At 30.4% G+C, this 15,872-nt stretch overlaps 1 protein-coding gene across 1 annotated transcript; it reads right to left on the reverse strand.

Annotated features, from left to right (window-relative positions):
- Positions 1–1,694: 1,694 nt before the first annotated feature.
- Positions 1,695–2,561, reverse strand: LOC136078476 (uncharacterized). Its single transcript, XM_065794249.1, has 2 exons — positions 2,426–2,561; positions 1,695–2,365 (listed from the first exon to the last, which is right to left on the reverse strand). Exons 1-2 carry the CDS (start codon positions 2,559–2,561, stop codon positions 1,695–1,697), a joined length of 807 nt encoding a protein of 268 aa, XP_065650321.1.
- Positions 2,562–15,872: the final 13,311 nt, after the last annotated feature.

Below are 15,872 nucleotides of genomic sequence, written 5' to 3' on the forward strand. Positions count from 1 at the left end.
AATCTGTAAAAAATAATTTTCCTCGGACTGGCTCTGAAAATATTTTAGCGGTCGATCTTATTTAAATTTTAAAAGTCAATTATTTTTTTGTTTTAAAAGAAATATTTTTTTGAATTCTGTGAAGGTATATTCAGAAAACTGTTGTAACAATTTTATGTCATTTTTTAGCTTTAATGAAAAATTAGAAAAATGCTGAGATTTTGACGCTATTCATAAGCCAATTTAAACCTTGCCCTAAATAGCAAATCAATATTTTGATCTAAAAACTGAAAACGATACATGTACCAAAAATAAGTTATTATAAAAATTGTTAGTATTACGTTGTAGAACACTCATGTAACTATCATTTTAAAAGTATTGATTAAATTACCTATTACCACAGTAATTGGCAATGTTTGGAAATATAATTTGCAAAAACACTAAAGCTGTCATAAATCTTTAACCAGTTAACTAACCAGACTGAAATTTTATCCAGAGATTGGTGCGCCCATAAGCTAGATTTGCATTAATTTTTATCAATTTATATAGTGTTTATTTTATAGATGTTTTAATTGGTGCACTATGAAGCCGAAAGTTCAATTTGAACATTCAAATTAAATTTTTTTTCGCAATTTCAAAATTTGCTTCACATTTGCATCAAAAGATATGTTACACCTTGATGTGTAACATATCTTTCCGTATAAGTGACATTAGGTTAGCTAGATTGTCATTACCAGGATCCATGATAACCGTGAGCTTCCCGAAAGTTCGTAACTTTTCTTCAAGCCTCCAAATAGGTCGTATTTTACAGTCTAAATTGCAATTAGGTGCAGTTTAAAATTAGTGCTTCATAAAACAGAGCGTATAATAAATTTTAACAAATTTGAAATTTATAGAACTTTACACGGATTTTTTTTAACAGATAGCTTATTAAATTGATTGCGAAGTGTTCAAATTATTAAAAAGTAAGAAAAATGACAATTCTGTGACCACATCTGAGGTCATATTAGACAAACCTGTTATCGCCAGCAATACCAACTAATAGAGCAGTTTATTTTAACCCAACTCATTTAGTTGTTAAATATAAATCTATTTTTAAAAACTCATTGCTTTTATTATTTACTTATTTAATTATTTATTATTCTAATTACTAAGATTTTTTATGATTGTTGCGTAACAAGAATATATATCATTTTAATATTCAGGTTTGTGATTTGAAACCATTAAAATAAATTGGTTTTATCGAATACATACTTGAAAAGGTGTATACATATAAATTGTATACACCTTTTCAAGATGTAATTGAGAACTTGAAAGTTGTAGTTAAGAAAAGTAAGATGTAATTGAGAAGATAAAAGTTGTAATTAAGAAACGTCAGATGTAATTCAGAAAATGAAAGTTGTAAATAAGAAATCGTAAAATGTAATAGACCATTTTGCTATTAATTTTGCGTGAACTTCTGCGTAAAGCATTATGGGATAATCAAGGCGCAAACAATAACAACAAACATTATTAACAAGAAAGTCACTTAAAATTATGTCTGATTCTTCCTCTGATGACGAAAAAAATAAGGCCTTTAAGGATAAAATAAAAAGTTGGAAAGTAGAAAAATTAAAAGAATTTCTTCAAGCAAGGAGCATTCCTCTTGGTCAAAATCCTGCAAGAGCAAAGTTGCTAAAAAACGTGTATTATGCCAGTAAACTTAAATTACCAGTTCAAAAAACCATGCAAGAAGAGACTTGATACTGTGCTTTTGCATTTGATGGTCTCTGAATTTTTTGCTCAGTGCAGTCTATTATACCTTCTACATTGTGTAACTTTCCAGGAAAATGTCTTGCTTTATACAATAAATTTGCTTCTCGTGTGGGCCATAAAAGAAGACGCTTTAACTTATTTCCAAAATAAGTAATCCAGGTTGTTAAGATTCTTGAACAATGAGACTGGGAAATCGAAAATCTAAATGTTAGATCTTGAATAGCCAAATCTAATTGCAGTTTTATGCACATTAGCAGAATTTCATTCTGGATTGTTATAGTGCTTTTTCTTCCAGGCTTTTCTAGTTTTTTTTGTTTTAATTTGAAAATTTGTGAAAGTTTCCCCTTGTAGTAGCATAGTTTGTCATAGTATTTTTCCTCTTTACTTATTAAAAACATGAATACTTTTTTTGTGCACCCAATAGAAAACTTTATTAACCTATCGGAATGGCATACTCTGTCCCAACTAAACTTTGCTTGTAACTTCAATGAAAACTTACTCAACAAACGTTTTCGATGTTTTAATAACAAAGGTCTTTTAAGTAATCTTTTAGGAGTGTTAATAAATATTTGTAAGTCTTCCACGTCATTTGTTTCAGATACAAGAAAATCTTTTTTCTTGAATATTAATTCTTAAATAGGCTCAGTAAATTCTATTTGATCATGATTATCTTCGTTTAGATCATGACTACTTTGGTAATCAGCAACATACTTTTTTTTCTTAATTATGGATATCCGTTTTAATGGAGGTTTTCTCTTTTTTAACTTTATATCGTAACCATTTAAATACTCAGTAGGGTAAGGATAAGCATCAGTAGGTCGTCCCATTTTAAAATGATTTGAGTAGACCAGGGCCGTACCGAGCCAATTTTGCGCTTCGGGCAAGAAAAGAAAATTGCGCCCCCTCTTCCCCTCCCTTCCCCCTCCCCCTCCTTAAAAAAAAAAAAAGAAGAAAATTAAACGAAAAAAATGATTTATTGATCACAAAATTTATCACATCAAGTTATAAGTAAAATTTGTCATTAAGGTTGCACAAACTTTAGTTCAATGCCACTTTTCTGGCTTTTCTTGAGGCAAATTCACTAATGATATCATCAAAATCAATGTTGTTTGCCACTTCATTTTCAATTGAAATTATAGCCAAACTAGACAAACGTTCTTGGCCAATTGATAATAGATAAGCATCGGTCAAAGAATATTTATGAATGAGCTGCAAAATGTCGATCGGGCTAGATTTTTCAAAGTTGTCCATCATTGCGGCAGCTTGATATTTAAAGCTTGCCATTTCTGACTGGAAATCGGAAGAATCTAAATCTGCCTTGTCAATTTGAGATAAATTTGCAGCTTTTTTCTTGAGTTCATCCACTGAAACTTTAGCGAGTGAATGCCCACTGAGGTAGCCAAAATCAGAGGATACAGCAGACATCAGCCTCAAACCGCCACTCTATTTGTGTAATAATGCTGTCAAACACAAAGTTGCACTGAGATCCGAATTCTGTTTCTGCTGTGAGAAGGTGAGAGTCATCTTCAGCTTCTAAAGTGCTATTCGCTTCACTTTGCGCTTCATTTTAATTGGAAAGCCACCATCAATTCCGCTCTGGTTAGCTTTTTCTGTGGCATCTTTAATAATATTGTCCACCCCAACATCTCAAAAATTCTGAATGAAAGCCTTCAACCATTTCATTTTTTTTACGGCAATGTCAATTAAAATGGTTTTTGACTTAAGTAGTTTGTTTTCCCGGTCAATTAGAGAAAGAATTTGACACCAGAAATCCAACAAACACAAAAAACTGAAATCAATATGAATGAGAAGTTCTTTTGCACTGCTAACTGTGACAGCATTTGTCATGGGATTGTGGATAATGGATTTCAAAACTTGAAGAAAATCTTTGATTTGTCTGTGCAATGGTGTAATTGCTTCTTTTTTGGTAGACCATCTTGTGTCACTATTTCCCTTTAATGAGATGGTCAACGTTTTCATCATCTTGACGTGAAGCTTGAAAAAAAGTTAAAGATGGCTTGAACCTTTCCAAAAAACGTAATCATGAGTGGGGAAACCTCAGCAGCATGAACACCAGCAATATTTAAAGTGTGAGCTGCGCATGGAACAAATCTTGCTGACTCATTAAGAGAATGGATGTGAGCTTTGACGCCATTGTATTTTCCAGACATATTGGCTCCATTGTCATAGCCATGGCCCCGGCAATTGGAAATGCTTAGACAATCCTTCTCCAATTTTTCACTTATCTCTGTTGCAAGACCTTTTCCGGTTTTTTGGTGAGATTCAATGAAGTCCACAAAGCTTTCCTTAATTGTGCAGGTTTCATCACTGATGCGGACATACCTGATGATCTGAGTCATCTGCTCTTTGTGGGAGGTATCTGGAGTGCAGTCAAACAGAACAGAGTAGTATTTAGCTTCTTTGATGTTTGACAAAAATTCTTTCCTGACTTTCTGCCCAAGTAACTCAATCAGCTCATTTTGAATTCAAGGAGAAAAGTAGGATGTTGTGGTTTTTTTTGCTTCAACGGACTCAATGTGTTCAGCCACTAAAGGATAATAATGGCTAATCAACTCAATTAAGCTCAGAAAAATGCCACTGTTTTTTTTTTTTTTTAATGATAAGATTTGGGGCTTTAAAGATAAGACTAAATTAGTCTTCTTCTATCCCCGGTCATGTAATTATTTTTTTTATAAGTTACGACTGTAAATTTTTTTTTATCGGCAAAGTGTAAATAAATAAAAAAAAAAAAAGGGCAAGATTGTTCTTGGCACAGAAAAAAATTGCATCAACAATCACTTTTAAGATATCTCTCCGCTTTTTCATCTCTCCACTAATAACTCTCTACAGATCAGAATTCAGGGTCTTTCCTTCCTTGAGGTTTTTTTCAAGAGTTTTCCGACCAGAATAGCATTTTTGGTGTTCATTGTTGTTTTCATGCTCAGAAATTCTTGGGTTTAGTTTTTTCCAGTCACAAAACCCTTTAGAAATTTCTGAGAAATTGTTGGTTTTTGTTGTTAAAAATAACAAACAGCAAAAACAAAATAAAGAATCTTTTTTATTGCTGTACTGCAGCCAAGTGCGAACAAATTTTTTACCATTGGGATGGATTTTTTCATACCATTTTGAGCTGAAGTGTCGCATTCTGTTGTCAAAATCACACAGCGTGTTTGGGAAAAATTTTCTTCTGTCTTGCTCTGGCCTATGCTCAATCAAAAAGCATCTTGTTTTTTCCGTTATTTTAGGCCATCTTGCTGGATCCCTATGTTGACAATTTTCTTCCAAGGCCACTGGAATTTCTGAGATATCTGAATGAAGTTTATTCTGGTCCATTTCAGCTGGGCCTGAAAGCTAGGCATTTTCATCTTCCCTGGTTGGTTCTGAATCAGTTGTGCAAAATTCTTCTTGACTTTGGCTGATGAAAATCTCCTCTTCAATTAATTCCAAATGATGATCTGAACTCAATTAAAGTCAATTATAGGATCTGTTGAATTGTCATTAATTTCAATACAAATATCCTCTGAAATAATTTGTTTCTCCACTGAGTTTGTTACCAACCACTTTTTGAAACAGTTTTGTAGTTTCTCGTCACTTTCTTGGCGCTTTATTCTTCTTAAATTCAGCACCAGATAACTTTTGGGCTCGACTCATAATAGAATTATAATGCTCAAAAGTTATCAAAGGTATATTAGTGTTATAGGGCGCTTTTTTGTTCAGTATATGAGCTTTAATATTTAAGAGTTTGTGTCAAGAGGCGGAATTTTAATTAATTTTCTTATCAACAGCAGCGACGCCGTGAAAATTAGTTTCATAAACTGATTATTGTTTTTTTAATTTATTAAAGTTTGCGCCCTCCCAATTTTGGCGCCTCAGGCCGCGGCCCGGCCGGCCCCGCCCTTGGTACAGCTCTGGAGCAGACTGGAGAACGAAGAGAAATTCTAAAGTTACTCCTGAAAAGTCCAATTTTCGAGTTCCATTTAGGTAACATTTTAACGTCTTTGCATCTCCAAAATTTAAGTTGCAAGCTACCATTAAAAAGTTTAATATGGTCTTTAATAATGTACTTTTCCGAATACCTTCTATCATTGCTACAGTTTTGAACAACGCATTGATCACCCCCACCCATGATGATAATATTTACTTCCTTTAAAATATTGTTTTGATTTGTTTGCGCCTCGGTTGTCCCATAATGCTTTTCGCTAATTTCGCGCAAAATTAATAGCGAAATGGTCTATTGAGAACATGATAGTTGTAATTAAGGAAAACATAAGAATACAAAGTTCATTGTATTTTAAATTTTGCAGTCCTAATATACTTTAAAATTTAAAGCTGAAAATAATAATATAATATCAATAAAATATAAAAGTTCATGAAAAAGGCATTTGAGGTTTAGGCGGTAACTGGAAAAATCCTATTGAGTGTCAATTAAAACTTTCTTTTATTTTTGTTTGTAAAAAATTTAATTGAGATACAGATGAATAATAGATAAAACACAAATAATTCTATTACTGTATACTGTATTGCTGGTGCATACAAATGCTAAATTTGATATTATTAACTTATTAAAATGTATGTCCAAAAAGATCTTTTATAATGACCTTTAAGGTTACATAGTGAAGTCGCAATTACAAATAATGTGTTCTCATTTACATTTTACGATTTCTTAATTACAACCTTTGCTTTTCTAATTACATATTGCGATTTCTTATTTACATGTTGGGTTTCTCAATCACATTTTAAAATTTCTTGATTACATGTTGTGTTTCTTAATTACATATTGCGACTTCTAAATTACATGTTCTATTTCTTAATTACATCTTACTTTTCTTAATTACAATTTTCAAGTTCTCAATTACATCTTGAAATGATGTAGTATAACTCAAATGTGTGTAATTTTTCAGCATAACTAAAAAATTCAAAAAATATAACCCAAAATTCAGGTCTGTAGTGCCGTTATCAGGTTATGATACGTTTGATTTACTACCTTTCTTCAAAAAACAGAAAAATGCAAATAACCCCCCCCCCTATTTCTACACACCTTGCAGAATGGGGTACGTAGAAATAGGTATTTAAATTCATGTTTGTATCTTTTTAAACATTACGTAAGATGAAACGAAAAAAATATACAATGTTTTGTTAATTACACAAGTTTAGTAAATAAACAAAAAAAACTCATTTATACCATCGATAATATAAAGTAACATATAACTGGTACTATAAAAACATTTTAATTATGTGTAGCATCAGTTATTATATCTTTAAAATGTTTTATAAACAAGATTTTGATTTTAGAGTTGGTGAAAACAATATTTGAATCACATCTTGTGTGAAGATCAAAGATTCTTTGTTAGTCATTGTAAAATAATTTGTATGCAACACTCGTTTTAGATATATTCCTAAAAAACCATCAATTTTGAGGTCGTGCAACATCTAAAGGAATTTTTTGTTTTATAATAAACTTTGGTCACCCGGTTAGTGCATGTATCTGCTTTTGAAGGATTAATAAGAGCGATTTTGAAGTCAATTTTTACTTCTGAGTTGGAAAAAAAAATCTTTATTGCTATCCTGCAATACACACTGGTAGTCACCGTTACTTGACAATGAATCAATTCTTTTTTTAATTTTACTGGATTTCATCGCTAACAGCATTGGCAGTTGAAGTTTGCGGATCAAAGCCCAGAAGGTTGTCATTCTTAACACTTTTTTTACGGAACAAATATTTTTTTCTTTTCTTACTTGTTTTTGGAGTACCAGTTCAATCTAATCTTACATTCTGAAGGAGTTCTTTGAAGTTGCTTTCAATGGTAGTTTTTATTTTTTTATTTTTTTCTCTATAATACTTATACCTTGATTATTAAAAATAATAAGGTGTTATCAATGCACCAATGCATGGTGCATTGATAACACCTTATTATTTTTAAAAAGAAGCGATTTCGCTTTTCTAAAAAAACAGCAACAATATTTCTTCTCTTAAGAAACAGCAACATTTTTCAACAGAATGGGGAACAGTTATTGCATATTTTCTCGGAACCTAATTCCACTCATCTAATATTTTTTCCGTTTATTTTTTAGTGGCCGGAAAAAAGCCACATCAAATAGTTGGATTAGATGAGTTGATTTGCTGGAAGAAATATGTACCTTAGTCATATACTTAATCATATACTGTATAACTGCCAATTGTTTCCAAATTGAGACTTATTTCCTTCAAACTTTTTAAAATATCGGAGGGCCACTGTGTGACTCAGTCCTTAAAGCTAAACAAATTAAACCATCCAGACTTTGTCCTATTATATTTTTCTGTTTTATCTTCTAATTCTGCCAAGCCTTGATAAAAATGCAAAACTTTATACACCACATAAGATGGTAATGTAGTGCCACATAAGATGGTAATATAGTGCAGAAAACATGACCGGGGTCCTTCCCCCCACTAACCTACCCCAGTGTCGTAGGCTTTGATATTTGTGGCATACTTAATCCTAAAAAACAACTTGATTAATTAGACCTACCTAACCAAGATACAGCAAGAAAAAGAAAAGATTCACTTATTTTAAATTTGAATAAGATAAAACAAAAAAAATTGAGAAAACTAAAAATAATCTTTTATGGTTTGTGAAATAGATAAAAAATATCTTTATAATTTTCATTTTTTTTTTCATGCCGCAAATTTAAAAAACAAAACCCTAAACATTTTAAAATTCCTTAAAAATTGCGACATCAAAATTGCTCCCAAGAGGTTAAGACCCCTCAAAAATCATAAAAAAATATATATATATATTTTGTCTATTACTGACACGAAATTTTTTGCTGATCTCAAATTTGAAAACCATTTCTCAAAGTAAGATTTAGTTCTAGAGATATAAATCAATTCCTTCGACTGGGTAAAGTTGATCTGCCTAGCAACACGCGTAGCAACAGATTTTTAATCAGAGTTGCAAGCAATTTTTTTTTGTTTTGTTTTGTTTTTTTATAACAATGGGTAAATCATGTAGAGTCAAACAAAGTACTTAAAGTAAAAAATCCAAAAAATTTCATGGAAATAGATATTGTCGGCTTACTTCGATACATTCTATGTCCTTTTTTACGAATTTTACAGGAGACATAAAAAACTAATAATAAATACTATAGACCCATAAAAATATTTTTTTTAAATTGAGTTTCATTAATAAGTGTAATTACTAATAATTAATACATAAATACTAATTTTTCTTGCAATTTAATGGATTAAATAGCCTAAAAAAAGGTTTTACACAGATTTTTTGTGCAATTATTAAAACATAGTAGGTTTTATAATTTTTTATTTATTTACAAAATTCAACATATTAAATTAACTTTTACAAGATTAAGTTACCAATACACAAAAAATACATAAATGCAACTTAAAAGTTTAATTAAAATATAGAATAACGTTGTACTTAAGAAAATATTTGGTTAAAATTAAATTTTTTTTTAATGTAAAAATGTATTAATCTTCAAATCGTAAGTTATCATAGAAAGTATGATAATCGACAGGAATTAAACTTTTTATTTCCTATAATAAAAAAATTTTTATTGCCTTATCTAAAAACGTCATTGTAGCATTTATAACAGTTTTGTTTCTTGTACATCGCTTTTCTAAACACTTCCAGTCATCACCAAAATCTAATTTATCATAGATTTGGCCATCTGGTCTATACTGAATGGCACGTAAATCCGTTACAGTTGGATCACCAACTTTATAGCCTGGACGAATTGATGTGTAATATCTTAAATTTGAAAAGTCTTTAAAGAAAATATATCCCAGATATTCGACTTCATAAGGTTTAGGTTTTGTTTTCGCTCTTTTTAATGCAGAAAAATAACAAGCAGGTGTGTACATGTCCCTATTTCGAATGCTTCTTTCAATAGCCGAATGCATGCTGTTGCATTCCATTTGTGTGTGTCCGGATACCAAAAATTTTTGGGTGATAGTAATGTTTTTTATCTGGATAGATGTAATAGAGAATCTGCAAGTAGTGAATTACGATTTTCATAGTTGCATCCATCAATATATAAAATTACTTCTTCACCAGGGAACACATTCGCTTTGGTTTCAAGGAAACTATACAAAATAGAAGCAAATTCATTGGATGTAACTCCACCTTCTCCTTCGTGCCTCAAATAACAATACCCATCTTTGGTTTTTAAATTTAAGATAGTGTAATTGTGAACTATTAGCTTTTTCTTATAATAAAGATGCTTTCAGTATTGGACTAAGCAATATTGCTTCCAGATCTAGGGTATATACATGTTCAGCGTGATCCTTTTTAACTTGTTTTTCTTCTTGTGCTCTTATTTTGCTTTGAATGTGTGAAGTATACGCTTCCTCAGAAGTATTGCTACACTTATATCGTATTCACAAATCACACTGATCTTTCTTAGGGTGAAAAAGACTTAAATTGTTGTTATCATATTCTTCATAAAACACTTTGACAGGTCACTGTCCTTGCAATAATTGGCATATTCTTTGTATAATGCCAATTTAGATTGCCAGATAGGCTCTAGATATAATTTACTTGAAGTTGCTCGACAATAATGGGACTCCATTTTCGGAAGAAGGGAAAAAAATTGTTGTGAACCTTTTTTTTTCATTGCATCATTCTTATTAATACTTTTGTCTGGCTTTGTTGGTCTTACGTCTGATTTATGCATAGCTCAGTTATGTAAGGTCCATTTACCTACACATAGCGTATTTATAAACATTTTTGTACACACTCGAACCTAAACGCCGTCTCTTTTAAGGAAAGAACGTATTTGAACGGAGTGATGTTTCATTAACTTGATTCTTTTTGTTTTTGGGGGCAATACTATCGACTAAATTAGTTACGTAAGTTCTTCTCTTAGACCAGTTAAATTTTTTCCCGAATTGGTTAAAAATTTTTAATCTATCGTCTTCTTCACTTTGCTTACAGTTTCAAAAGGGTTTTAACTTTCTTGCTTCTCTTTTCTGATCAATTACCTAATTTCCTTCTGCGTTTTTTTAATCCATAATATTTCTGTCCCTTTTTTATTTACCCTACGTTTTCTTTTCCTTGCGTTATTTAGTCTTTCTTTCTCAACTTTTCCTTCTTCTTTTTTTTCAGTACACTCCTTGTTAGTATCACTAGGAATTACACTACTATTCGGCAAGTCATTTTCATTATCTGGTTCATAATATCCGTTATCAACAAAATTTTCTGTACCTACAATACTTGTTTTATTTAAACAAATTTCAGTGGTAATTTCAGTACAGGAAACCGCCTGAATTTCTTTAACAGAATCAAGACTTTCTGCAAGTACAAAGGAACTACAGTTATTCTTATCCATATTTTCCTTGGCTTAAAAGTACTGTAATAGAGATTCATTTACACTAAAATCTTCAGTGTTCGAAAAAATATTTTCTGCACAGTCTACAGTTACAGTCATTTATATCTGAATTTTCTGAATTTCTCAAAGTAATAACAGCTAATTCTATTTCGTTATTAAGGTTTTCTATACAGTCAGTCTCATTATTCAGTCTATCAGTTACGATATTGTTGCCATTAATATTGATCATCGAAAAAATACGAAGAGATCTGGAGTTGGGATAGATAAACTGAAAATAAAAATGGAATGTGTGAGCAATTTTTTAATACTTCAAGTAATTCAAAAAATAATTCTGATCAAAACTTCTCTTTTAAAATAAACAAATTAATACTCAAAAGCTTCTATGTTTCGTTTAAGTTATATTAAGATTAATATTGCAACTAATAACTATAATTAGTTTAAAAATTCAATAAAAATACATTACTTACCTCCATTTTGGTAGAGTTATCCATTTTGCACTTTCAAACCACACCCAACACACTCAAAATACAAAAAATTTGTATGAGCTAAATTTCTAACCTATGATTTTGACATATATTCTAGACATAGGAGGTGGTTATGAGTAAGACAATTATGTGTCTGTGGGTTAGAAGGTTTTGACCACAAACAATAGATGGCAGTTTAATATATTTCCGAGGCAATTAGATTTATGTGGTTTTGCATTAAGCTGCGCATTAAGAAAACTAACCAATTCAAGTCAAAACCTCAAAAATGAAAAAATCGGACTTTGGAGGTTTTAATAGTAAGCCGACGATATACTGAAAAATTGCTAATCGATTCAACTTTATCCGTTATGAAAATGACCATATTTCTTGAAACACTTCCTTAAATTTATCTATATTCTCAAAAGAATTGAGAAAATTGAGACAACTTAGCATAATAAAAATAAAACTGTTGGTTATCGAGTTGTTGATGTTGAAATTTGTCTGGTTAATCAACTAATTTGCAAAAGATGTTTACAATATAAATTAAATCTATCAGAACGTTTTCCCAAAAAAAAAGATTTAGCCGAATATTAAATATTTGCTGCTCTCACCGCAATAGAATAATTGAATTTTATACTTCAAAGACATGTTCAGTAAAAAAAAGTTTTATGTAAAAAATAGAATAGTTTATTTAATGCGTGCATGTGGTCAAGTTTTTTCAGGATTAGATAAATTTACTTATATTATCTTTAATGAACATTCCTAAATCTATGACTAAAAATAATTATTACAAAATAATTAAATCTGTCTCTGGTTGTGCTGAAATTGTCGCAAAAGAAACAATGATTGGTGCTGTTAAAGAAATTTCTCAATCTTCTTCAAATATTGTTGACACTGCAGTATTAGTTGATGGAAGCCGGCAACGTCGTGGGTTTTCTTCAAAAAATGGAGTTGTTACAGCAATATCAATGGACACAGGTGTGTTAACTATTATGGTAATGGCGATTGTAACAGCTGTTCTTATGTTAAGAATGCATTATAAATGCCATTATAAACAGGGCAAACCTAATTCAACATCTATTTACAAGCCAGGTGCTGGTCTTCCAACCCCAGTCATCAGTCATCTAAAGTCTTTATATATAGATCTTTCTCAAGAAGAACTCTTAAAAAAATGCATTCATGGTAAGATGCAAAACCAGAACGAAAGTTTTAAAGGGAAGATATGGCAGCGCATACCTCAAACAAAGTATGTATCGTTAACGCAGTTGGAGTTCGGTGTATGCGATGCTATTTCAAATTTTAATATTGAAAGAAAAGCAAGTACCCAGTGGGCACAATGACGTTGAAATAACGTTGAAACAACGTCGCAAACCGACGAAATGAAATGTTGAAACAACGTTGAAATTTGGTGGAATTGGAAACAAAATCCGACGTCGAAAACCACGACGTTGAAACAACGTCGATGAAAACGTTGTTTCAACGTTGTTCTAACGTCTTATCGACTACATATCATCCATATTTCAAATTCGATAAAATGAAAATTAAAAGTTCAACGTTGAAATTACGTTGTTTTAACGTCTTATCGACAATATATCAACCATATATGGTTGATATATTGTCGATAAGACGTTAGAACAACGTTCAAACAACCTAATTTCAACGTTAAATTTTGGTCATTTGATAAAAATTATACAGCCTATTGGATATAACTTATATCCAATAGGCTGCAGCCATGTTAAATTGTCACCGTTAACATGTTAAATTGTCTCGACTTGGATTGCGATAAAATAAGACAATAAAAAAGCAATATTTTGCGCTAAAAGTAGTGTATTTCATGTTCAAAAAATTATTTTAAGGGAGTTTATATAAGAAATAGATAGAATGTTACCATTTTATATATGCATTTTATATTAACATATTCGAATCGTCATTTACGCACCGACCGCCACAATTGGATCTGTCGGGTGCATATTTCAACAAACTTATGATATCTGTTCTGACTTCAGCAACCGTAGCAGTCGGTTTACTAAGCATAACGCTCTCTATAAAAAAAGGTATTGCCTGAGTAATTTGCAACAAGTACAGCAAGAACTTGAAATTAAAGTAGCACCAAAGCATCAAATTGTGTTTTTCAATAACAGATAACATTACTCATGACTTACCAACAACAACCTTACAAATATTTGTGCCTTTAAATTTCTCTTTACCCTTGCCGCCAGCCATCTTGAACTTTGATTGTAAACCATTGGTCATCAACCTACAACAAAAAGTTATTATTTTTATAAATATATTAAACTTTGATACAATATCAGGTTAGGTAGCCCAATGGCACCGCGTATACCGCGGAATTCCGAATGGTTTTAAAATTTCAAAAATTCAATGACTTTTTTTTTTGTAGAAATAGGTCAATTTCAATAAAAATTATACATATATATAATAGATCATCCAGGTCAGATTTTAAAAAAAATCCGAAAAATTGTTTGCGGTAAAAGTCCGGAATATCCCCCCTCCCCCCTTATTTTCCCTCTTAATTTGCTTTCATCTGAGTTGCTTTTTATTTTTTAGTTTTAAATTTCATCCTATAAAATAGAGTCTGAATTATATTCAGAATCTACTATTGCAGTAGCCTCACAATTGCTGCTGCTACAGACATCTTCATTTAATGAAGCTGAGCAATCAATATCAATGTCACTACTAATAAGCTCATTAACCAAAACATTATTCCGTCTCCATCGCTTTAACCGGGTAGCCATTTCCCTAAACAACAGAAGGCACTTTTATAGTATGTATATATACACTTATATGTTGTCTGAAAGTTTTTTTCCATATTTTGTTGACAAAAAGTAAAAGTTAAAATGCAAGACCGGATTATTTTTTTTTATTAATTGATAGACTGCCTGCCCCAACCAAACCCTCAGTCGATGTAGCAGCACTCCCTTGCGAGTCAGGCTAAAAGATGGTAGATGTAGCAGCACTCCGTTGCGAGTCAGGCTATTTATCAGTCGATATAGCAGCACTCCCTTGCGAGTCAGGCTATTTGTCAGTCGATGTAGCAGCACTCCCTAGCGAGTCAGGCTATAAGATAGTCGATGTAGCAGCACTCCGTGCATGATTAACAGTAAAAAAAATAAAAATAAAAACATTTTATTAAAAAAAACAAAAATAAAAACATTTTAATGAAAAAAATAAGAATAAAAACATTGTTTATAGTGTTAAAAACATTCAGAATGTTTTAAAAAACATTCTGGTCAATTAAATTTGCGTTTTTGCGGCTTTTTTAAAAACGATTAATTTGTAATTAAATTAATGGTTTTAACTTTCTGACAACTCGCAAATGTTGGACGCAAGTCAAAAGTAATTAAAAGTGACGTATGTGTTGGCGTAAGAATCACTTTTTTTCTTCCGCTCTTCCCAAATTTAAAAAAATATATAAAAATAATAATAACAATAATAAAAATACTATAATATAGTATTATGATTATTATAGTCTATATGATATATTATTAACATATCATATATTTTATGTATATATCATATGTTATATATAATAATATCATATATATATAAATATATCATATATTATATGTATATAAATATATAAATAAATATACATATATAATATATACCGTGAAAAGGGGACTATGAACAACGGGGTAAAAATGAACATCGATGCCAAGTTTACTAAATGGTGAAGAATCACGCACTATATAATTAAATAGTGTGTTTTATGTTATTTTAATTTAGCTATTTTATTCTAAAAACGTCCACTTGTATATATATATATATATATATATATATATATATATATATATATATATATATATATATATATATATATATATATATATATACATATATATATATATATATATATATATATATATATATATATATATATATATATATATATATATACATATATATATATATATATATATATATATATATATATATATATATATATATATATATATATATATATATATATATATATATATATATATTTATATAATATAAAATTAGTATAGTCAAATATACTAACATACATAGTAAAACAATTTAATCAAACTCTAAAAAACTACTTACTTAAACAAACTCTAAAACAAATTCAAGCAAATTCTTCATGCAATACACACACTGATGAAATAAAAAAAAAGATCTATTTAATATTTATCACTAATGCATCGCAAATTAAGCAATGTGGTATCGTTAAATTGACAAACTCAAAACCTTATGAAATGGCAATAGATGGCCTAATCAATGACTCGTAAAGTCACGCATGCGTATTTGAGTTCTCAAAATGCAAAACGAACGGTGGAACTCATAATATTGACGTTGAATTAACGTTGATTC

Source organism: Hydra vulgaris, chromosome 03 (assembly GCF_038396675.1).
Source record: "Hydra vulgaris chromosome 03, alternate assembly HydraT2T_AEP".
In the NCBI taxonomy this organism is placed as follows: domain Eukaryota; kingdom Metazoa; phylum Cnidaria; class Hydrozoa; order Anthoathecata; family Hydridae; genus Hydra; species Hydra vulgaris.

Bases quoted from the DNA above. Each gene is read 5' to 3' on its own strand.
- LOC136078476 (XM_065794249.1), bottom strand. From the start codon at position 2,561: ATGGGACGACCTACTGATGCTTATCCTTACCCTACTGAGTATTTAAAT. The intron at 2,366-2,425 runs GTAGTCATGATC...AGCCTATTTAAG, and splicing joins GTATGTTGCTGATTACCAAA to AATTAATATTCAAGAAAAAA.